Genomic DNA, 23,924 nt, shown 5'->3' on the forward strand with positions numbered 1-23,924 from the left:
ATTTACCAAACAGGATACTTGCACAGATGAACACTGAAATTGCTACAGCCCCTCAGCACGTGGTCAGCATCCTTCCCATTTCCTTCTATTGCCGGGAAAGCACATGCCAGTGGCCACCCTTGTCCCCAGCTCCAGATAACACGGCACCACCCAGCAACAACGGAATATTATGGAGATAAAAATAAAACCAGCCGTCCTAACAGAGACCATTTGCTTGCTTTCTTTTCTCCATATATATCAGTAGTTCTGGAGAGATCGTTCTAATTCCATAGCCAAAGATAGACTAACAGCTCCATGCTGTGAAACCAATGCTCGAGGGCAGCCCCCCACCCTTCGAGCTCTCAGACAAAACCACGCATCCAGGCTGTGAAGATTTTAACCATCCTTCATAATGCTCAACTTCAGATATTTAACCAGTTGTTTTTAATGGGGCACACCACGCATTGGGGATATCAGATAAGCAGCATAAAGCTGATAGACACTGGTAGGAGAAGAGAGACAGAGCTTCCAGAAAGCACAAAGCAAAACAAAAAGAACCACAGCATCACTGGGGATAATTATCATCTCACCTGATTGTGCCAGTGGGGGATGGGAGGGGGCTGACCACACTGCGGAGATCCGGCTCCGGGATGTGGATCTTCAGAGGAGAAATTTGAGGGTAAAGAGGCCGAAGGGGAGGCGACGAAGCTTCCTCTTTTACTTCTTCTTTGTGGTATAAAGATGTGAACTGGATCTTTATAACCGTGCTAGGGAATCGAAAAGTACATCTGTGCAGGAGAAAAAGAAAAAGGGAAAGCCACTGTCACACAAGATGTTGAACATTCTAAGTGTTTTTATATGCAATTACTGAAAAATTACTCCATTCACAGCACAAAAACCCACCGCTCTCTCTCCAGCATCTCTCAGTTCTGAGCCCCAAGCAGGAATTGCTCATCCTTCACAAATCACTGCATAGGTATCACTGGGATTTCAGGTGCGGGCTGGAGGTTTGGGCAGACTGAATGATTTCCCCAAGGTCACGTATCCCATCAATGACTACACATGATGTAGAAATAAAATGACATACTTCTGGGCTCCTGCTATATCGAGGACTAGAAATCATCTTCTATTAGCTCAATGCACGTACCTCAGAAAGGTACGAGCTACTTGAAAGTATGAAGACCATAAGCAACAGGGAGCATTAAGCCATAAAGACCAGAGAGCAACAGACAGCATCCTCTACATACTGTACAGCCAAAACACACTGTTATCTCTGCACATGATGCTGAAGGATCATCTAGCAGGTTTCAGATTGAACACCACATATTCAGGAGCACCCCCCTTTAGGCAGCATGGTTTATAACTAAAAGTCAGAACAGGGCCTTTGCAAGCCTATGGGGTCTCATTTCCTTACAAAGAACATTGATTTCTGAATTGTTTCTTTTAAAAAATAAAAAGAAGTTGCACATTTACATGAGGCTACATCCAGCCTTCAAGAAACAATGTGGAAATTCAAAAGCCAACAAGGACTGACGTTTCCCATACTCGAACAGAAAGCTTTCCAATTCATAGTGCCTACAATAGGCTCAGGGCTGTAAAAGCGAGCGCGCTGCAATTCTACTCACCGTGCTTCAATTAAACAATGATGTGCAATCAATAGAAGCCTTCCAGGGATCATTTCACTGATACTAAGGTTAAAGAAGCAGGAAATAAAAACCAGGTTTTATCCTGGGAAAGGCCAGCAGAGCACAGCAGCTGTGCTGGCCTCCAGCATCACGTCTGTAGAAGGAAATGAAGGGACTCGGGTGGTGCTGCTCCAGCACTGAGTGCTGCTGTGAGCTGAACATTAATTCTTTTCACCCGTTCGTTATTAGATCCTGAATGGTGACAGAAGCAGGTGGTAGGCAAGCAGGTCAGTAGGTGTGACTCAGTCATCTCAACACTGCTACTGATAGAAATGCAGGGCAACAACCCCACTGCTGCTCTACAAACGCTCCCTGCTCTTCGCGCCACATAATCCAGCTCTGCTGTAAGGTAATGTTCAGAAGCCTGCTACAAAATGTGCAAAATTATCATTCTGGCATAGGAAGCTCATTCCCATCTCATCCCAAAGAAGCTGGCTCAGCATTTTGCAACACGGAATCATGACAGCTTTGCTGCATCCAGTGGGAGTTTACACTGCCTCTCATTCATTTCAAAGGTCCCACCACCTGTGCTCGTTAATACATTAAATGAGAACATCATTGCTGGCAATGCAGTCTCATCATGTTTATCCAGCTCTTCTAACCACTGTTCCCAGCAGGCTCCATACACGAGTGCAATTCAGAGCGGCAGTGGCCCTGCAGTGCACACCAGCAGCACGCACACAGCTACTGAGATGAGCCTGAATCAGGCCCAGGGAAACACCAGACTGGATTTTAAGCTTTTGTTCTGTTGCAGGGATTTGCTTGTAGAAAGAGCAAGGAGTACATACATTTGCACTGAGCAACTCATGGACTAAGGCTCAGTACAAAGCTTCCTTGTTCCTCAAGTGTTCACTAGGAAAAGCCAAGCTTTCTCTGGGGGGGGTTCTGTGCTGCAGTGCCAGGTACCCAGCATTTGAGCCCAGGATGGATCAGGCCTTGTGTAACAGTGCTCCACACAGCCCTGGCCTGCTGCTGATCTCAGTGCAGAGCCTCCAGGTAGCTGTGCAGCACTGCCCAGGCTGCCAGTTCATAAGCACAGGCAATCTGCACAGAGCTAACATTTAGTTTTTCTAAACTCATAAGCCAAGCTGAAATTGGAAGCCTGAACTAACGCAGTAAACATGTGCCAAGAGGCTGGCCTGCCTCGCTGCGCTGTTCCTCAGGTCCTCCCAACACGACTGGATTCAGACACGTGATTTACCCGCACTGCAATGGGGGGGGGGGGGGGGGGGGGGGGGGGGGGGAAGGAACAGAGGGGCTGGGCTGGCTGCAATCACATTGCTACAGATAGGGACTGGAGCAGAACCCAGCACACACTGCTAGCTGTAAGGCATTCTGCTAGCAAGCTAGCATGCATGTGGCCACTATGCAAGGACCGTTACAGCAACCATGGCCATGCAACAAGCAGGGACAGCCTCTGCACGGCCCCTGAGCTGCCTCCATCAGCACATCCTCACCAGTGCTGGGGAACTGCAGCAGTGAGAAATCAGGGAAGTGTGATTTCTGCATCGTGGCAAAGCTTACTTTTCATTACACTAAAGCAGAATGCGGTTTTAATGAGCTTTTCTAATTGTTTCCTTCATTAACCTCTTTCATTCCAAAGAGGATAAATGCAAATTGCATTAGTCCTATTCAGAAAGGAGGCACAGGAGTTAAGCCTGTGGGAGTTATGCACCTACAGAAGATAAGCAGGACAAGGCTGACAGCCCAGACAGAGCTGAGCATGCATTCCTTCAGACTGCTGTATATACTGGAGGTCATTTAAGCAGAATTTTACTACTTGATCCATGTTGCATGATTCCTATCAAAGAGACATAGCAATTACTACTGCTGCTTAACATTTCCACCATGAGAATAGCTCAATCTGGAAGCACTCATCAGACAACATAAAAGGCATGATGAAGATCCAAAGGTGTCTGAGATGCAGCTCTGAAGCACCTCAGAAATTCCCGGCTGATCACAAGGGGATAAATGAAGGTCTGCAAAAGCCTCCTAGTTGGCTGCAGGCAGGGAGCAGCTTGCTTCTATTGCAGCAGCACAGAGCTCCATAGATAATGCGCTGCAGTCAGCTGCAGCCTGCAGTTCTAGCCCTATAAAGCAATCTGCTCTACTCAATACGATTATATCACGTTATATACATCTTAATTTCTTGTGGGAAAAGGGAAATGGGAAATTCCCATTTCTCTCAGATATCATGCAAGGCAGTGGGTGCATTTGTCTTCAAACCAAGAGCACGCACACATAGCAAGCTCCATCAATTGCAAAGAAACAATTTGTGCCTTGTGGGATTTCAGGCAGGAGAAAGTCAAAGAGAGTGGACTGCTGGATCCCTGCTGGGCACAGGCTATGTGTACACACTGCAGACTGAGGAGAGAAGGAGAGCATATGCCACGCGTGGCTGCAGTGATACAAAGGATGTTGCTACAAGTTCTGCTTTGCTTTCACTAAGACAGAATGTCAGAAGTTTCCTGGCCGCGCTCCTGGCGCTGACACGCAGCGCTGTGCTATTGGGCTCCTTCATGTGGCAAACCAGCGCCAGCGACCGCAAGCATTTCACCTATGTGAGGTCTGAAAATAAAATGCTGGGAAACACCAGGCTTTACATAAACATCCACCCTAAAGCAGCCCTTGCTGAGAATGGGTAGGGGAAAAAACAACAAAAGCAACAAACCCCACCACGACAACTCCATACCCCATGTGACATCATACATAATATACCCAGGAATGCTCTCCCCCTCCTCAAAGCACATTTTACTGATGCAAAGGAAACTGAGATGCGTTTGCCAAAACACAGTACCACCACAAACAGAAGCTACGACATGCACTGTTCCTTTGTTAGAGCACCCTGTGTGCTGCTCAACACCAAATGGCTGCTGCTAAGGACAAGAAAAGGGACTTGGAAGGGAGACAGGAAACTGTGCTGGATTTACACCGTAGAAAAGCACTGCGACAAAGTGGAGAAAACATATCTGTATACACACATTAATAAATATATAAAACACCATTCCAGTCCATTATGCAAAAGGCAGTAACCAGAGCAGAAAGCTGCAGAGTGCTACATGAGGTGCCATCAGCAGGTCAGCCCACCTCAGCTGACCTCACTGTCCCACGATGCCCCCAACCTTGCTGTCCTGAGCGCTGCGAGCATTAAATACAACAGTAGCATTGCTACGTTCATCCCTGCTACTAGCAGTCTTGAGATGCAGGTTGAACAAGAAACACTTTATGAAATGCTTCATTGAAAAATAACACTTTTTGCAATTTGCATCAGACCAGAAAGGCAGGTCTGGGTTTCCCATTCACAAAATAAAAAGAGAGCTCACCATAATCCCTTCACTGCAGCTGCCACCTTTTCCTATGAAACTTGCAGCCCCTGTTACTACACTGCTGACTCTCAATACCTACATCTTTCCCGCTGCCTCATCATGCAAAGGGACACAGCTGTATCCCAAGCGTGCAGTTAGCTCCAGAATCAGTGAATTGCTCAGGTTCAAACATGGACAACCAGTTCTTTAAGTACAGCAGCAAGAGTTGTGATGGAACTGAACTACGCCATTACTAGCTAAAATTTGACCAAGGATTCCCCCAAAAAGTCCTCTTAAAAGAGATATTAAATCCTCCCATAACTTCTCTGAAACCAATTTCTTGTTCCTACCAAGTGCATATAGTTCACCCTGAATAATATCATGTTTATTTCCATGCATGAAGTCCCAGAGACACGCTGTGTTTCCCAGCTCAAGTGAGGATCTGCCTTCAGCCATCACCACTGCCAGTTATTGCAAAGGACTCCATTTCACCAGTGGGCAAGACAGACACATCTCACCCTTTGGGCAATGCGTGGGGTAAAGATGAACAGTTCAGGTCATGATCAACGCACAGCAGTGCACGGGCAGTCCCTACAGAGATGTGCCCGTTAGCTCCCATTACAGCTCCCTTCTGTTGTCAGTTAAGGGAGGAGCAAATTGGTTGCAACTAGGAAAAGGAAGTTCCCACTAAGTCATATAAACACACTCCCTATTTGTGTGATGCTTTGAAAGAGCCTGAAATGAGGAGCCTTGGACAACATGAAAGACTCACTGGGAAAGTTTACCCAATATCAAACTAAATTTAGTTAGAAGGGGTTAAAGGTTTACTTCGCTAACCTAACCAGGTACCTGAGCCCCAGAGGTCTGCCCATGGACAGAGAGGCAAACTACCAAACATAAGAACTGCAAGATGCTCTAATTGCTGTGAGTGCTGCACAACAGCAGAGCTGTGAGCTCCCGGCTGAGGACTGCTGCTTTGTGATGCTCTGGGACCACGCAGAGCCCAGCCCAGTGCTGAGCAGAGCTGCAGCGTTTCCAAAGCCAACAGTGGTACCCAGCCCAAAACAAAACCTAACTGTGAAGTGCTCAGAGCGATTCCTATCCCTGTTTACATTTTAGTTTGCAGAACAAGCAAAAATCAGTTTTCTCCATCTTTCTAAGAATAAGCTAACTCTGTGTTCTCTGATAGGAATAACCATGGGAAGGACTGTGCTCCAGATGATTACTTTGCTGAACTGCAGCTATCTGAAGCAGCAAGGTAGGCAAAAGTGAGAGCAATAAAATCTCCTTCCAATTGAAAGTGAATGACTATGAATGTTTGGAAGGTTTGGAAGGAACGTCATGAAACCAAACAAGCAGCTCTGTAAAGCTGTCTAAGCTGTCACAGGAGATTATGCACTACTCACCCCTCCTTTATAATAAAACAATACTAAAATCATCCAGCATTTCCTGTTCCCCTCCCTTCCCCAGATTTTATATTTTAAGTAACACTTTGTAAACAAGACCTGTAAGAATCCTGCTGTAACATCTTGGGTAGCACTGCCTGCATTCCAAACGAACAAGTTAATTGCACTGAGGCTACAGGAGGAGTTCTGGAAGAGTGAAAACAAATCCATTTTATTCTCTTAAGTCTAAATACACGTCACAGAGCAGGCATGTACCTGTCACCGTGGCAATTTAAAGTCATTCTATTTGTTTTCTTTACACATCTCTTTAGGCAGAGGGACAGGAGCAGCACAGCTGCTGGGTTTTTAAGAGTGCTTCATTCATTCTGAAGGTTACTGCAGTCCTAAAGTAATAGGATTTTCAGCATTTGCTATTTCTCTTTCAATCACACTCCTGATCTGAACAGACTTAACACAGAAATCCCACTCAAGTCTAACCCATAAAGTCCAGAGAAATATCTGTGATTCTCAGTAAAATAATCTGCTGCTTTTAGGAAGAGATGAGAGAAGGGTCTGTGAGTCAATGGTGAAGCTCAGAATCCTCAGCTCCCTGATGAAGGCCATGTGGACACTTCAGTGTATTTGCTCCTCCTGGAACAAAGCAACTCAGTGCAGACAGGAGGCGAGGCAGCACTGCAGAGCTCCCTGCAAACACACCTCTACTACTGCTGGCCACTGCCACTTAATGAGAGGAAAAGCTGAGAACCAGTAACGGTGACTTTTAAACACATCCAAAGGAAACTGAGGCCAGAAAGCACGGAGCTTACCTGCAACCTCTGTAACCACCACAAAGATGGAACAATCCAAAGTACTCATTCTCAGCTATTCCATAGGGCACAATACGAGCTTACATTCAGGAAGGCTGGTTTCCAGCTAAGCAGCCACCTGAGCTTTCCACTCACTCACCTTGCATGCTCCAACAAAATCCCTTTATATTTATTTTATATCCATCATGCTGAGCATTGCAGATACACCCATCAAGCCACTCAATCTCATGCAGTTTTACTTTAACACGATCTAATCTGCACCTATGCTGTGAGAGGCACTTTCTTCTCCCTCTCTGCCTTTCTTTCCCATCAACCATTTCCTCTTAGCATCACCCCATGTGCCAACAGCGCAGTGCACACAACTGCTGAACTGATGTAATGAGTTGCTCTTTTGCTTGGAGAACACTGTCAGGCAGCCCAGTGCTGCTCTGGCCTCACCTACCACATGGCAGCACGAGCCCAGCAAAAGAGAGGCATGAAAACATGGATGGAAATTCCAAGGAGGAATGAAAGAAGGAAGCACCAGCAGAACTGCTGTAGATTTGTGTCAGGCTACTAAGGAAAGCATATGCGACCACAGGCTCTGATTGAAGCATCACATGATCCAAACTTTGCCTTCTCCTTTCTGAAAAGAAAATACAATTCATTATGAGAAAAGCTCTGCTCTTTATCAGGGAAGTCCTACCAGCCATCTTGCTGATGGCTTTGAGGCTGGAAATTTTCAAAAGATTCTGAAACTGAGAAGTCACAGTTCTTGAGAGAAGCAAGAACAGTGAGACAGATAGCTAAGAAGGGACAGTGCATAAAAATTAGTTAGGGTTGACAATTGTCACAGACATGGCACTGTGCTTCTTGCCAACTCCTAGCTGGAACTGCACACACAGTAAAGGATTTGTTCCTTAATGAGAGCTGCCACAGGTCACACTGGGATTTGCCTAACACTGCATATCATCATACCTGGAATGAGGCTTCAACACAGCTAGACAAGATTTCAAGTGAGCAAAGAGCGTGTACAGGCAAGTGCATCTATTTAAAACAAACACTACCAGCAGCATCAGGCAAAACCACAACTGATGCATAGCTACGTCTCTTAGAAGCACCAAGCAAAGGAGCTGCCATGAGTGTTTCTATCGAGCTCAGCTGCACAGGGCTTCCCTTCATGCACCAAGGCTCCCTGCCATGCACAGACAGATGCTCCACTTGGGATTTCACCCATTTCTTTTGAAGAATGCAGTGTTCACAGAAAGTTGGGGCCAACTCTGGGATTCCTGTCTGTGCAGCAGCACTCGCAGCCTCACACACAGATTCCTCCTCTCCTGGTCCTGCAGACATCCCATCCCACCTGGGGCACTGCACAGCTCGGGGCAGCAGCGCATGGAGAGCAGCCAGGCAGGTGGGGGAGAACACAGCACCCCAGGGCTGAGCAGGAAAGCTGAAAAGGAAGAGATAGCAGGAGCCCAGCCCAGTGAACATCAAAATGCTGCTTGGGTTCACATACATTTTCTTTAAAAGCATGCAGAAAATAGATTGCTTTTTTTTTTTTTTTTGTGAGGTTCAAACAGCTTGATGTTGTCAGGAGAGCTTCCACCAAAGCACCATGCTGTGCAACTTGAAAAAACAATCACTTATTCTGCACAGCTTCTCCACAATCTCTTAGAGACTCTCTAGCAAATCTTTTAATTGCTGTCACAGAGCAAACTGACAAAACGAGCATCGACACTGTCCAAACAATAGCAGCTAATTTTTCAAGTGAGAACGTGCTAAATTGTTCCGCACTGCAGAGTTCCTAGTGAAGAATCTAGAGCTATATTTTTATTTTCACATTCCTTACAGCTCTTTAATAACATTCAGATTTTACTATTTGAAAATTATTTGAGATGTCAGGCACAGCTTTACTTCAAGATTCACAGAATCCTGTAATTGAAGAATATCTGGAGTTGGAAAGGACCAAAATCTCCTGTTTCTGCACAAGGCAGAAAAGGAAAAAAACCTTAAGGTATTGCTGTTGCCTTTTCTTGTTTGTGTGTGTAATTAAATACCACAGCATTGTCAGGGAGTAAATTCAGTAAGAAAACAAGATCTCTTAGGGAAGAACATCATGGTGATTGCTGAGAAGGGTACATCAATCAGGGAACAGAGGGCAGCAGAGGGGTTCCTCTGGAGCCACCACCCTGCCTGGGGAGCTCACCTTATGGATGGGTCTTTTCCAGATCCAACCATCCCCAACACTGCAGCACAGGTCTCACAGTAAAGCTGCTGACTCCAGTACCAAAAATATCTACCTGAAGCAGCTGCCATCTCCTCCACAAGGCTATTAGAGCACAAAGGAGGAGTCTGCAGTTTCAAGACGCAACCTTTCCAAAAATCCTTCAGCAGAAGCCCCTATAAGTCAGCTGGGAATGGCTTTTCATGCACTTCAATACCTGCAAAAGAGCTGAAGGATATTCCTGAGAAACAGTCACTACCACTTCTCTTTGAACTCAGTGGAGCACCAGTCAACCCTCACCTGGCGGGGGATGAATTCACGTTTTTACAAACAGAACAGAAATAACAACTAAATATGAACGCTTAAATAAAGCTTAATCCAAACGTGGATTAAGTTTAACAAAAGTGGTTGTTAATAATCAGATTAAGATATGTAGGATGATCTCACAAATGAAGCCTTGGTACAGTCTGAAGAGTATAATTAACAGGCTTTAATAACAAATCGCATTAAGGCAGATTTTCGGTACCTGGGTCAGTGACACAGTGAAAGCCCACCACACAGCCAGCCACGTTAAGCACCCATCATACAACAGCAGCTCCTGGGTGCCTAACAATCAGGAACAGAGAAACAGAGGTGATGTTATAGTTGTACCTCACTCAGTTTCACATTTCAAAACATTGGAGTCAGCTTCAAAATATGCCATTCACTCCAAATGGGCAGCACCGGGCACAGGGCTTGCTATCAGAAGATGAATTCCTCTTCACCTCCCACTCCTCTGCAAAGAGCAGGCTGCAGCTCAGCAGCACAGACTGGAGATGAGCTGCGTGCAGTCAGCCTGCAGCATCAGAAGGGCTGACTGCTCTGCCAGTGCTAACATGTGGGCATAACCATCTTACCTGCACCCACAAATACTGGATGTGACATTACACCAATTTAAATGAGTCCACAGCGCTAACAGTTACAGCTGTCTTTTTATCAGTGTAGGTGGCAGGTTTTATTTTTTATTATTTTTAAGCTCTCTGGAAGGTGAATTCTGGCCCCACTTCTCCCAGCTCTGTTCCTGTGAACTCCTCACTGTAAACAACCTCACGTCTGAGCAAACTGCTAAGGTAGAGCAAACTCCTTTCCTTGCATGTCATACGGTCAGCCATGTCCTACCCCAGCACCGCCACACTCGTCAGCTAACGTCTCCCACGGGTGGTGCCTCCCAGTGCAAAAACAGTGGAGAGAAATAAGCAGCAGCACCACTTTGCAATGTATGAACTCTTCCCACCAAGGCTGGCTGGCAGCAGCAGCACTTGTGTTTAGATAGGGCTGGCTGCCAGCACCAGAAAGTTTCGCTATCAGCACTGCAGATGACTGATACGATCTGTAACACACAGCAAACCTATTATGTTGTTTTGTTGTGTGTGTGGTTGTATACATAAAAATAAGGAGTAGTTAAGGAGCTGCATGTCACACAAGGGCTCTACACACTGCTGCTGCCATCACCATTGAAACCGTTCCTTCACCAACTAATAAATGTGTGATCTTCAGAGAAAATGTAAGTTATGTGCAACATCGTGGGGGGAGGGACAACATCTCTTTCCTCATCCAGCCTCCTAACTGCAGAAATCCCTTCCCACGTTCAGCAGATCATGCTGAGAGTACTACCAATATTGCACTTCAGTATCTGCGATAGCAAAGAGGCTAAGAAACACCATTTCAGCTCCAAAGAAAGATGATAGCTTTCATGAACTTACCTCTAACTTTGTCATTTCTAAATTTTCACTATAAATATTTTCCTAACGATTGGTCGCCTATCAGCCTTGTGTTTTGAGCCACTTGTACACCAGCATTAGCTTTTAAAAGGGTATGCCCAGAATAAGTCTTACACTTAAAACTCCCATGGGTCATAACCCCACTGGCATGTTTTAAAGCCTTGGATCTTTGAAAGCCTCTCCCACCCAGAGACAGCTCACGGTTCCTAAAGCAGCAGGGTGACCTCAGAGCCACAAGCTCAAGAGGAAAGAGGCCACCAGCAGCATGCAGAGCTGCATTGGAGCTTTGGATGCACCCTACACAGAAGGCAATGCCCATGGGTATCAGTCCTGTGTCACCACACAGCAGCCAGTCTGATCCACCGCCGCCAGCAGACACGTGTGCCGCAGCAATAACATCACCTGCAGCTGGAAATAAACACAGATGACCAACCAACCACTCCCTCCTCCCAGCCTCCTTCACGCCAATAAATCTCAACCTGCCTGTTTGAGCAATGTTTAATCATAAACAGTTTTGAACATGCTCCAGCACATAAACAAAGGTGAGTAGGAGAAAAGCGAGGAGCCCAATCCATGCTGCTGAACCAGGGAGCAGCGCCAAGCAGGAAACTGCTGAGGAATGGGATGCAAGCACCTGGCATTCATTTAAACAACCACCATGCAACATTAAAGCACACAGAACTGCAACCACAGGAGGTTTTCAAGGACTAAATGCATTAACATTCTTGGTTCTCTTAAAAAGAAATAAAAAAAAAAAAAGAAAAACCAAGTTGCTGAGAACACCCACTTAGATGTATTAAAAGTGAACTGCCATCATTGATCTCATCCCACTGCCATCTCCAAAGCAGTCATCTTGATTCCCTTCTGTGCTGCTAATCAAGCTAAAATTAACTCCTCTCCTCCTGCTCACTGCACGTGCCAGCAGCAGCACAACCAACATGGGCAGAATCAATTATTCTTCGATGCTGGGGCATCTTCTGGGGACAAAAATTCATTTCAAAGGGATTTTGCTCTGACAGCAGGTATCACAGATAAATATCAGAGATATTTATCTTGCCTTAGCATTCAGTTTTGAGCTCGTCTATTTTAGATTCTGGTGTGATTTTTCAATGGAAAGAGAAAAGCCAAAGCAAAAACAAACCCCCAACTCTATCAGATAACATCCATTAAACAAAGCTAAGCACAGATCAATTGGCAGAATGACAGAAGCAGAAAAAAAAATCCCTCACAGTCTGAAGATACACATTCTTTAAAAGTGCTTGACAGCAGCTGGGGTTATGCAATTAAAAACAAAAAAGAAAAACTGATGCGCAGCACAGTGGCAAATAGGGTTATTTCACCCATCCTTATTGTAACGCACTGTCCCACTGGGTTAACTCCAGGCATGAAGGACAACTTGTATGGCACAGGGCAGGACAGCAGCTCTTTATGTTCTGCTGTCACATCCCCAGCCCATCTCCATCCTTCATGCGGTGCTCACAAACCCTCTGCCATCAGGCTTCCACGTCAGACACTACACCAGGTCTCGAGTTGTGCTTTCCAAGGTCTCGGAGGCATTCCTGTAGGAATACTGAGCCCCACCGAATCCCCCAGACCCACAGCACAGCTCCCAGCCCTGATGGCTGAGGACACCCAGACGCAGCACAGGGCAGCTGTGGGCTCCCAGAGTGCAGTTGCTGTTGGTGAGCACCCAGACTGACAGCGGTTGGTTCTCTGGAGACATTACAGCCACGGCAAGCACCCTGCAGCACATGCTCACCCACACGCCGTTTCTGCTACTCCCCATTCATCATGGGCTGTTTTCCCCATCTACGACAGCCCTGAAGAGGAGTCTGGCTTCAATTGTACCACATCAGAGACCACAAGAAGTGACTCAGCAAAGCATGGCCACTACCAGCATCCCTCACTTCTTCCTTGCTTCTGTGAAACTGGAGAGCCCTTCTGAGCAACCTTCCAAGCCTGATCTTGGTTAAAATTGAAAAGGTCAATATTCACTATTTTCCTCCTTCGCTCATCTTGGCAGAAACACTCAACTAAGTACGTTTCTCCCCCAGTCATAAACCACAATTAACACCTACCCCCGCGCCAAAAAAAGCCCCACCTGCACCCACGCTTTGGGGAACTTCCCCCCCAACAGCCTCTACAAAAAGTTCTGATTTCAATAAGTAGCAATCACGGAGCTAAACGTGCAGTGACACATGGAACAGGCAGCAGTTCCCTGGACCCTGCAGCCGGGCCGTTATTCATTTCCATACCTAACCCAAAACCAAGCATCTTAAGGCTTGGCTCAATGCTGGGGAATTTCCAGCTTGCCACAGAAATGTGGCCACACGCAGCTCTGTCCCAACCCATTTTCCTACTTCCCAGCTTCTTCGTTATTACTATACGAATTCAAGTATTTCTATACCCTAGAGAAGGAGAAATTGGCCACCTATAACGATCAGGGCATTAGATCTCTTAATAACCACCAGAGAAAGAGACACTTGTTTCAGCATCTTTGTTGGATCCACTACAGCAGTTTGATTCTCATGTAAATCTCATTTGCAATGCCATCAACTCAGTTCTAATGGGCCATTCATCACAGAGGGCTCTCCTTCAAGCAGCCAGCTGGTCTCCTTGAAAGGTCTCCCAAGCCACCGAGGAGACTTGCTTCCAAAGCTAAGAGCTACCTACAAACATGTTAGCCAAGGCTGTGCAACACAAAATAACCTCCGTAAAGCTCAAAGATCTTAATTCCCACACATATACTCCAGAAAAAAAACTTGTGTGGGATGCTGCTAACCTTTGAATTCAATCAGTCTCTAAGAGGGCTTAACACAGAGCGTGACTGTGATGTATTTTCCTTCGAGGCTGGTTCAGCTCATTTAGAAAGTGATTTGGAGGGAGCCAATGTGCTATTTATGTACGTTATAAAAAACGACCCATATGGACTCAGACTCTGCAAAATGCTCGCTCCAGTCCGTTCCACTCCCTCTGAAGACATTTCACAACTCATTCAATGCCCAGCAGAGGATGCCAGGATCAGGGTTTTAAAAGCTGCTCTGGGGTAATTCAGATGTTTTAAAAGCTGGCATCTTTTGGACTCAGAGCCAAAGGAGCATCTGGGGCGACACAGAGCATCTCTCACATGTGTCTACTAAGTGACACCCACCTGCAGTCTCCATGATGCTGACACTGAAACTGAAGGTTAGAAGAGGATCCCAAGCACAATTTAGTACGACAAAGTCTTCCTATTAAAGAAGCAGGAAAGAAATTCACCTTGCTGTGATTTCATCCTAAGGCAAAGGTGCACCAGACTGCCTTAGGACAGACACCCAGCAGGACATGGCTAAGAGGGTAAACATTTTAAAATATCCCCCAAATTCAAGTATTTTAAATCCTACCAGAATACACGACTGTGCTGAGGAGTTTCTTCCATGCAAAGAACTCCACCAAGTAAAATGACAATGGCACACACACAGTGACAGCCCACATGCCAGCTGCCTCCACAATGGTGCCATTACCTTAAAATTAGGACATTTCTGAGAGTTAATTTCCCATATTGCTGCCATACCCTAACGTCCCTACCTCCTTCACTTCCATACAGCATACAGACCTAGGGAAACATTTCAATTCAGTGCACTCATCTTACCTCAGATTTGGAATCACTGTGCAAGAAAGATATGTTTCCCAGGTTCATTCTGAGGGTCAGCTGGCAGCAAATTGCTGATCTGGGACACGCTGGTGTAAACAGCCCACATGCAAGTCCAGACTAAGTGACTGCACCCATTTCTAACAGCTGGTTTGCATACACCTCTGTTATAAGAAAACACATTAGCAATGTTTTTATTGAACCAGTGCACATAAGGAATATTCTCTTAAGAACTCCTACACTTGAAGGAAACATTAGAGCGTGCCTTAATATTCCAATCAGAAAAGCATTAGCAGCACAGCTTGCTTTAGCCTTTTGACTTCCTCTGCAGGCATTACCGGGGCAATACAGCTTCATTATGGCTTGTCTCACCTTGCTGAGCTGATAGTCCCACAGCCAAAGGGACAGAAGGTGGCAAAGCCGCCCAATTGCCTGCCTTGTTGACAGCCAACACCCCTGTACACATGGCAGGCAGGCAGCCAAGCTAAGGGACAGCATCTTATGCAAGCCATGAAATAATTAAAAAAAAAATAAAAAAAAAAATCAATAACTACCCAGCAGTTGGCATATCTCCCACACCAAGAGCTGACACTTTAGTTTGGGCTACACCTCAAACTGAATATGAAAAACAAAACCATTCCTGGTCTACCCATCGGGTGGAAGCCAAATTTGCCTTGTATGTCTTGTCCTTTCCTCCTCCCACACGCTCCAGAGTTAGTGCATTTCAGAGTCCCTGGTTCTTATGCCCCGGAGAGAGGAAAGGCCTTCAGTTGCTCAAGAGCAATTCCTTCAGCAAGTGCACGAACTGGCTCTGCAGGGAGTCCAGTCGTGCTCACTGGTGCCTTCTGTACGTGGCCTTAAGGGAGACAGAAGATTAAACCAGTTTGTGTGGGAAGACTTCCCAAGCCTCTCTTCAAAGCCGCACAAAGCAGGAAAAAAAAAAAGGCCTTAGCTACAATGTTGTATTTCAGGGGAGGGGAAGGATGCCTTTTCCATTGTGCCTATGGCACTCTGGAGGCTTATTTTGTCTCTTCGCTCTGTTCTAGAAGATGGAGCAGATTTTTACCTGTACATGGAAAGATACAGACTTACACACTGTTTCAAGAGTGTTCTAGCAAGCGATAATGATGTGCTTTCTTCCATCTATCCTCCTATTCTAATCACCCAGCATGTATAACAACCAAAGGCTGTCCATCTTCGCTCCCTCTGCTAAGGTACAATTCCCAGCTCATTGCTGCTTTCTCTCTCCCCAGCTGTCAACATGTCATCAGGCAACAGGAAAATTACCTACCCAGTATGCTGAAAGGAGGGAGAAAAACACCGAAACAAATTGGAGCCTGCACATACACAACAAGTGACAGCCCGAGAAATTAAGCTCCTTTTTGAACTACTAAAAATAGACTGGGAAGGGAGAGAAGGGACTATCAATCAAATCTTACTTAGAGTTGCTGAATATTCAAAGAACAGGCTTCTAACAGAGTGCTCTCTCAAGATTACTTGAGATTTTCATGATAAAAAATGCACGAGGACAAGAAGGACGGAGTAGAATGAGGAGCAAAATACACAAGACAGAAGTGGATACAGAGTATTAATTAGGCCATTAAGACCCTTAAATGTTTTACCGTCCAATAAAATATGCATTTCATAAAAATTAAGTGTCATGCAAAAGTAATGCACACACGAATTTTATTGAGCTGCTCTAAAGGAACCGAAGATGTAAATCACCAGCAGGAAACATCTATGGACAAGAGAGAGCAGGCATTAAGTGCATCTGCATTAGGAAAACAAAGGAATAACAGTTTCTTTCCAGCTGTACATTCTTTAGCTATGGGATATTGGTGCTGCACCTAACGACAAGCAGCCTGCAGTACACTGCAGTGGGAAGAGGCACAAATACTTGAAAAAAGCCATTCCATGGTTAATACTGGATTATTCACTGGAATGAGCAAATGCGTTTAGACTGTACAGTAATTTGCACTCACAATTAGTCAATTAACCAAATAATCTGGAAGTACATGAAGATGTCTTTTCACAGCCCGCATTTAGAAGACAAAACACTGCTTCAGCCTCTTCACCCTACAGGCTGGCACAAAATATCCCCACAAAGGATCCTTACTTCCCCAGACCCTCACCTGCCCTGTTTCTCAGGGTGAATCTGCACTCTGCTGTACCAGAACAGTGACATCTGCGCTAAATCTCCCCTAGTTTTGTTTAAAACCATTCCCTAATTGTCCATCACTATCAGACCGTGTAAAAAGTTGCTCTCCCACTGTTTATCAGCTCCCTTTAGGCATAGGAAGGCTGCAATGAGGTCTCCTTGGAGCCTTCTCTTCCCTAGGCTGCACACCCCCAGCTCTCAGCCTGCCCCCACTGCAGGGATGCTCCAACCTCTGAGCATCCCCATGCTCTCCTCTGCACCCACCCCACCAGCCACATGATGTCCTTGTGCTGGAGGCCCCACAGTGGCTTTTTGGGCACCCAACAACCCCCGTCCTCAGAGCACACCAACACTCCAGCTGCAGAAACTTCAGGCCACGCCAGAAAGCAGCCACTGCTGCACAAGGGCCAGTCATAAGCCTTTATTTGTATGGCATGAGCGGTGAATTCAAGTAGTTTCCTGTTCTTTACCAACATCCTGTTGCCACATCTACTCCTCCAGGAAACTGTAACACCGAGCAAGAGAATTTGGCATCCCACAGAACAGCCCCGATGACAAATGGCAATCAGAGCAGTTGCTAAGAGCTTTCTTGCAAAGAACACAACCACATCAATCCGGCTGTCGTTTATACACTTGGTTATTCTGCAGAAGACCGCGTGGCCCATCTTCTGAAAGAAAACAAAATAGATGCTCTTTTGATCACAACGCACATGATTTGTTACCTCGAGTCAAAACCGGAACTCTGCACCGAGGATGTTCACCCCGAAATAACCGAGATGTGAATTACTACAGATCTCATGATTTTTCTTCCAGTTTCTGTAAAAGCAAAACCTCTCAGACTCATTCATCCCCTGGAGTTCTATATACAGCAACAGAGCTCACTGGAAGAATCCTGCAGTCAGCTGAGCATGCATGCCATGACCAAGAGGCTGCTAGCACAACGTTCCCCCAGCACAACGTGAATCCACATTTAAGCCTTCAGAGCTGAGGCTCTGCACAAGAGAAGCATGGCACACTCTGCTTAGATCCATCTTCTCATAGTCAACATGTCAGCTAAGCCGAACTGAGCTTGGTTTAAAGGAATACATAAGGGAGCTATGCAGTGAGCTTTGCATAGCGCTGGTTTATACTCACAGCCTGACTTACAGCACTGCTATTTTTGAATCAACAAATCGAGTGCCGGTTTCATGTAATGAGAAGCTTTCCTTAAACGTTTAACATAAGCCGTGACAAATTGAGTTGCGTAGCTAAGAGTTATTGCTCGACATAAATTCCATAATTAAAATAAAGTAAGCCTTTATCGCAGTCTTGCTGTGCAACAAAAAACCCATTCAGGTCTTTGAAATCAGAGCATGAAAAATGTAAGATAAAGAACTAAGATAGCAAACCTTTAAAGAGTTCCTAGCAGGAGTAAAACCACCATCCACCACAGCTGCAGCACAGCAAATGATGCGCTTCGAACAAAGAACCACCGCCACGCTGCAAACACAGGTTATGCAATGTTTAAGAAGTAGAACTGCACGAGGAGCTGTCGGAGTGCTTCAGAAACAACGGCACAGCGCTCGTGGTTACGTGGTCAGAGCAGCTCCTGGGCACGCACTGCGACAGCATCGGCCTCGCTGCAAGAACAGGGGCTGAGCAGCTCGTGAGCTCATCAGACAACGCGTACATCTCCACTTTCCTGGAGTATGGCAGCTTTTCTGTTAAGCTGTGCCCTGAGCTACGGGCCAGCAATGCCCAACCTCCCTGAGGAAGGGAACGGAGCACTGCTGAGCTCAGCTCTCTGTTCCTGTTTGGGTGCAGAACCCAAAGGCAGTGACAGCCGTGCTGCCCCAGCACGACGTGAGCTGTGCACTGCTACAGAGATGAACACACGCATAGGATTTCTTCAGATGAGCACCCTCAGATGTGCTCTGAACACTGGACTACTTATTTATGCCAAGTGTTAGTACCTATGAAAATCCCTTTATAAATAAGGCAGCGGGTTCATAATAAAATGCCACATGTACATTACATTGCCAGTTTATAACGGGGCCTATACACAGAGATAAATACACATGCATTTGACTCTGCAGTTTAACTCCACATAGCCATACATCTCCTTTCCATGCATTTTACACTTCAAGAACTACTCCGTTCATTGCTTCCATTTCCTAAATCCCAAGAAGAACTTCAGGCTTAAGAACTGTTTAACGCTTATAAATCTCGCGCTGAAAATATCAATTTACACTGAAAAAAAGAAAGTTTCAGCTCCATTAATAGTTCTACTGCAAAGCCACAGAACAGGCACAAAGGCCACAAGCAAATATGCCATGAAATATTCACAGGCAAGCACCATTTTCCAGCCATTGAGCCCCCAGTTCAGAAAGCTCAAGTGCCATTATCAGGCTGCGCTCAATCAACATTTGCAGTTTTTAGTCAATAGGACTTTTGTACTTAGGAGCATTTGAAAACCTGACCCGTAGCTGCTTAAAATTCAGGTTAGCAAGCTCAGCTTCCAGCTTCTGTCTCAGATCCTTCACTTCCAGGGGTGGAAAATGCTCAGTTTAATTATTGGAAGCCTCCAGCTCATTACCGTTGCTTCTAAAAACCGAGTTTATTTCTGAAGATTGCAAAGGAAAGATTAAAAATCCTGTGTTGGAATGATGCTGTAAACACTTGATTACATGGTAAGTCTGAAGCAATTATTGTCTTAAATGGGAATAATTACTTCGGGTAATGACTCCCACATTATCTTCAGCTTTAACTTGTATCGATAGTTTCAAATAAGACCACAGCACAGCCTACCAACAGTCTGGAGGTTTCTAATACAAGCCCAGATATTTCTCCCCAGATTTCCACTAGCACAGCTAAGAACAGCTTCTAGCAATCCTTAATTTTATTTAAGCACTTAATGTAAGTGCTTCCATGATTTCATCTTGATTTATCTGAGCGCTTGCTGCAGTGCGACACTCGCGTTAATTAAACAGATTAAGGGGCGTTCGGCTGCACTGCGGCCCTCCGCTTTTCCACCCACTTTGTTTCTAACTGTCATTAACCTCGAGGAAATGCCCTCCTTGTTGGTCATTACTGCTTAATTATACTCCACAGTTATGTCATCACATCTGTGAAATATAATCTTCCATAACACAGCTGTGAAAGGCGATCTGCCCAGCCGGCAGCGAGATCCTGCTCCCAGCAGATGACAGAACGCGTGATGGGGATGGAGGAAGCGGTGCAGAGCTCCTCTCCGAGGCCCTTGGTTCAGAGCAGGGCTGCTGTTTTGGGAGGCACGGGGAATCTTCAGAATGAAACACCTCCAGCTCATCCTATTCCTCCCATCCCCGCCCCTCCCAACGAAGCCTTCTGTAGGTTTGAGGGATGTTTGCTTCCAAACTCAGCAGAGGGCTTACAGCACACAAGTTTTGTAAGAGTGAAACGAGAGGAAACCTCAGAAATGGAATGTGCGAGTCGAAGATTTATGTTTTAGCATGAATTACACATGGAAGATGCATTTTTTCCTGGAACCCTCTCATGATCTCATGATGCACAATCACTCCTTCACTTGTAATAGCGGAATACAGAAGCAACTGCATTGACACAAAGGAAATAGGACTTGGCAGATTTTTTGCTATCCTTTACAAACAACAGATAGCAAAAAGAAAAGGGATGGCTATTCAAATGAGCAGCTCTAAGACCGTCACAAGGGCATCCACCTAAATCATCAAATGGAGCAGCCATGAATTTCTAAATCTTAATACCAGCCATGCATTTTACTGGCAGATAGAGATGATGTGGCTGTTCCAAACAGGGCTGTGATGTTACCACAACATAGTACTCAGGAAAAAAAAAAAGTACAGCTGGAATTGTAAAGCCTGTGTACCAAGACTTATTTCTACTCCCCCCCCCCCCCCCCATATTTTGGCAATATTAGCTGGCTAGCAACAAGCACACAGACTGCTCTGCAGAAGAGAAATGGCACTGAGCGACGCTTTGTTTGCTCACTCAGTGGGCACGTGTGGGGCTGAGGGTGCAACGGGGAAGGGAGCTGGCTGATGTTCCACGCCTGGGGACAAAAGCAAGCAGAAAAAGCCTCACTCAATTCTGTGCTTCAACAGGGCTTATTTTTTCCCCCTCTTGTCTGGGTTACAAAGCGTTGCCTGGCCAGAAGAAGGCGAGGAGTTGTTTACCTGCTTGAAGTATGGGGGCAAATTCCTTTAGATCGGTGCAAAACATTTTTCTGCTCCAGAACTCAGAAAGGGAGGAGCACACCAAGTTCCTTTATGTAGCTCAAACAGTGGCCGAGCAAGGAGGATGCCTTACTGTGCAGAGCTCACAACTGCATTAAACACTTCCCTGCACAGCAAAGGAGAAGGAAGATTGCTGTTCCCACTCCAGAAGTGAAGAGCAAATGGAAGGGGGTGGCGGGGGGGGGTGTACAGGCAACCAACTCCCTGCTTGAGAGGGAGCACAATGCTTATGATTAACCAAGTGAAGAAATAGGACGGCAGGGAGGGGAGAGCTTGGACAAATAAACCAAGAACCAGAGGGAGCGACGCAACAGAGCTGCCCTGGGCTTTGGGTGGTCTTGTTTTACAAAGCAAGATTAATTAAACTGACATTGAAGGAGATCTCTTTCAGAAAATGAAACACGTTACAAACTAAAATGCCTCGGAGAGCGAGTAGCTAGGGAGTTATAACCAAATTACTAAGTACAAAATGAAGCAGCCTGCAGAGGAAATGAGTAATTAAAAAACCCTCCCCTGAGCAACAGGCTGGCTAGAGAGGGATAACTGCAGGACCCTTGTGCTGGAGGTGTGCGGTACCAGAGCCAAGAGCTGCTGGATGGAAACAGATGTTTCATACAAACAGCCAACAGCGTCGTAGAACACAATAAAACATCACCCCTGCCCTTATAGAGTGCATCAGCCACAGCCTGCCCAGCGTGGCCTGAAGGATGCATGCAGGAATTACATCACCCACTGCCACCACACTGCCACCTCCGGGGCGAAGCTCCGCAGTAGTTGGACAGTGCTCAGCAACCATAAACAATATTTTCAGAGGAAGAACACGATTAACGGCGACCTCATCGTTCTTTCTGGGCCTTCCTCAAACAAGAAAGCTTATTTAGAATAGAAAGATGTCTCTGCAGCCTTCGGCGCTTTGTGAGTGGAACAAAAGTACGCAGGGCACTGCTCTGCAGGGGTCCTGGTGGGCAGCACCACCTCTGCTCCATAGAGAGTCAACACACAATTGGCCAACCCTGAAACACGCACTCAGACAAAAGTGGTTCTCCAACTTTTTCCACTAAAACTTTTCCAAGGCAGACAAACCCTGGGCGTAGCAAGCTTCGGCCCGCTGGGGAAAGCCTTCCTTCTCATTCATCTTCTGGGAATCCCTGAAGGGCCACCAGTTGGACACCAGCCTGTTGGCAGCAGCGTGCGGGAGAAGCACCACAGAGGAGGAGCACCCTACGGTGAGGAGCTCACGTTTCTTCCCCAGATGTGGCTCAACCAGCCGCCAACCCAGCCCTGCTAACACCCCCCGTTATGGTCACGGGCTGCTGGAAGGCGACATCCTCTGCAGACGCTGAGGTGGATCCGCTGCCTTCAAGGAGCAGAACCCCCTCCCCACCGCCACCGCAGCCTCCAGCAGACACACAGCCACCCTTCTTCCACCTCCACGCCAGGCATCCCTCAATTCTCCTCCGCGAGCCGGGGGAGGCCCCAAAGCCCCGTCCTCAACAGCGGCCCCTCGGAGGAACCACCGTCGCTCCCTTCTTGGCTCTCCGTGGACTCTCCCCGTCCCTCTCAGTCCCTCTCCCGGCCCACAGCCCCGCAGTGCCGCGTCCCCCCCCGGCCCAGCCCGACCCGCACCGGCGGCACTCACTGCGGCGGGAGCTGCAGGGCCGGGCCGCCGCGGCGCTGGAAGGCGCCGTCCACGAAGACTCCGTTCTTGCCGAGGCAGCGCAGGTAGAAATGCGGCTCCTGGAAGCTGAGCTGCAGGTGCCGCCTGGAGATGAAGCTGGAGTGGCCCATGTTGACGTCCACCGAGCCCTGCGAGGAGTTGCGGCCTATGGTGACGGCCGGCTGCCGCATGAGGAACTCGAACTCGCGGCCCTGCAGCCGAGCCAGCACCGGGCCGGGGGCGGGCGGCGCGGCCGGGGGCGGCGGCCCGGGAGGGGGCGCGGCGGCGGGGCTGCAGGGCGCAGAGCGCAGCGCCAGCAGAGCCCGCGCCCCGCTGCTGTCCTCCCCGACTTCGGCCATGTTCCCAGGCAGGGAGCGAGCCAGCGTGCCGGCCTCCGGGGCGGAGCCGGCGGGGCGGGAGGGGGGAAGGACGGGGCGGAGCGGGAGCCGGGCCGGGCCCCGCCGACGCCGCCGCTGCCGCTTTCCCCGGCCTCTCCCTCCAGCCCCGCCGGCCGGGCCGGGCCGGGCACCGCCGCGGTTTATAGCGCGGGGCGGGGGCGAGCCGGGCTGCGGGCTCAGGGCAGCGCCGGGGGCGCGGCGCCGCCTGCAGGCACCGAGCGGTCACCGCCGGGCGCGGAGCGCCGTTACTCGGGCAGGTGCCGAGGATCCGTGCGAGCCGCTTCGTGCGGGATCCGCGCGTCGAGTCGCTCCGCAGGGCTGGCGAGGCGCTGCCGGGAGCCCCGCTTCCGACCGAGCCGCCCCGCAGCTCCGAGCCCGCCCGGCATTGCTCCTTCGGGCACTCGCGCCAAGCCCGCGGCCGCCGTTTTAATCGCCGCTCGGTGCTGATAGCTGCAGCCTTCTGCAGAGCCTTCTGCCTTCCTAAGCGCATCCCGCGTACGCTGAGACAAGAGATTAAAAACCAATCTTTAAATGCGTTCTTTAGTGCGAGGGGGTGCGCGTGTTTACCTTGCATCGCATCACTTCGTACTTCCATACGTATCACAGAATCACCAAGGTTGGAGAAGACCTGCAAGATCATCCAGTCCAACCATCACCAATAGCTCTCAATGAACCATAACCCTCAACACAACGTCCAAACAATT

At 47.5% G+C, this 23,924-nt stretch overlaps 1 protein-coding gene across 1 annotated transcript in view; it reads right to left on the minus strand.

The window, feature by feature from the left end:
* FOXK1 (forkhead box K1) overlaps positions 1-23,201 on the minus strand; it is a 48,983-nt gene extending 25,782 nt beyond the window's left edge. Inside the window, exons 1-2 of the mRNA XM_048962153.1 lie at positions 22,805-23,201; positions 570-767 (exon numbers count right to left, since the gene is read on the minus strand). Coding sequence (XP_048818110.1) covers positions 570-767; positions 22,805-23,181 — 575 coding nt within the window. The 5' untranslated portion in view covers positions 23,182-23,201. The remainder of the gene's footprint in view (positions 1-569; positions 768-22,804) is intronic.
* Between the last annotated feature and the right edge of the window lie 723 nt (positions 23,202-23,924).

This window comes from Lagopus muta, chromosome 15 (assembly GCF_023343835.1).
Source record: "Lagopus muta isolate bLagMut1 chromosome 15, bLagMut1 primary, whole genome shotgun sequence".
Lineage (NCBI taxonomy): Eukaryota > Metazoa > Chordata > Aves > Galliformes > Phasianidae > Lagopus > Lagopus muta.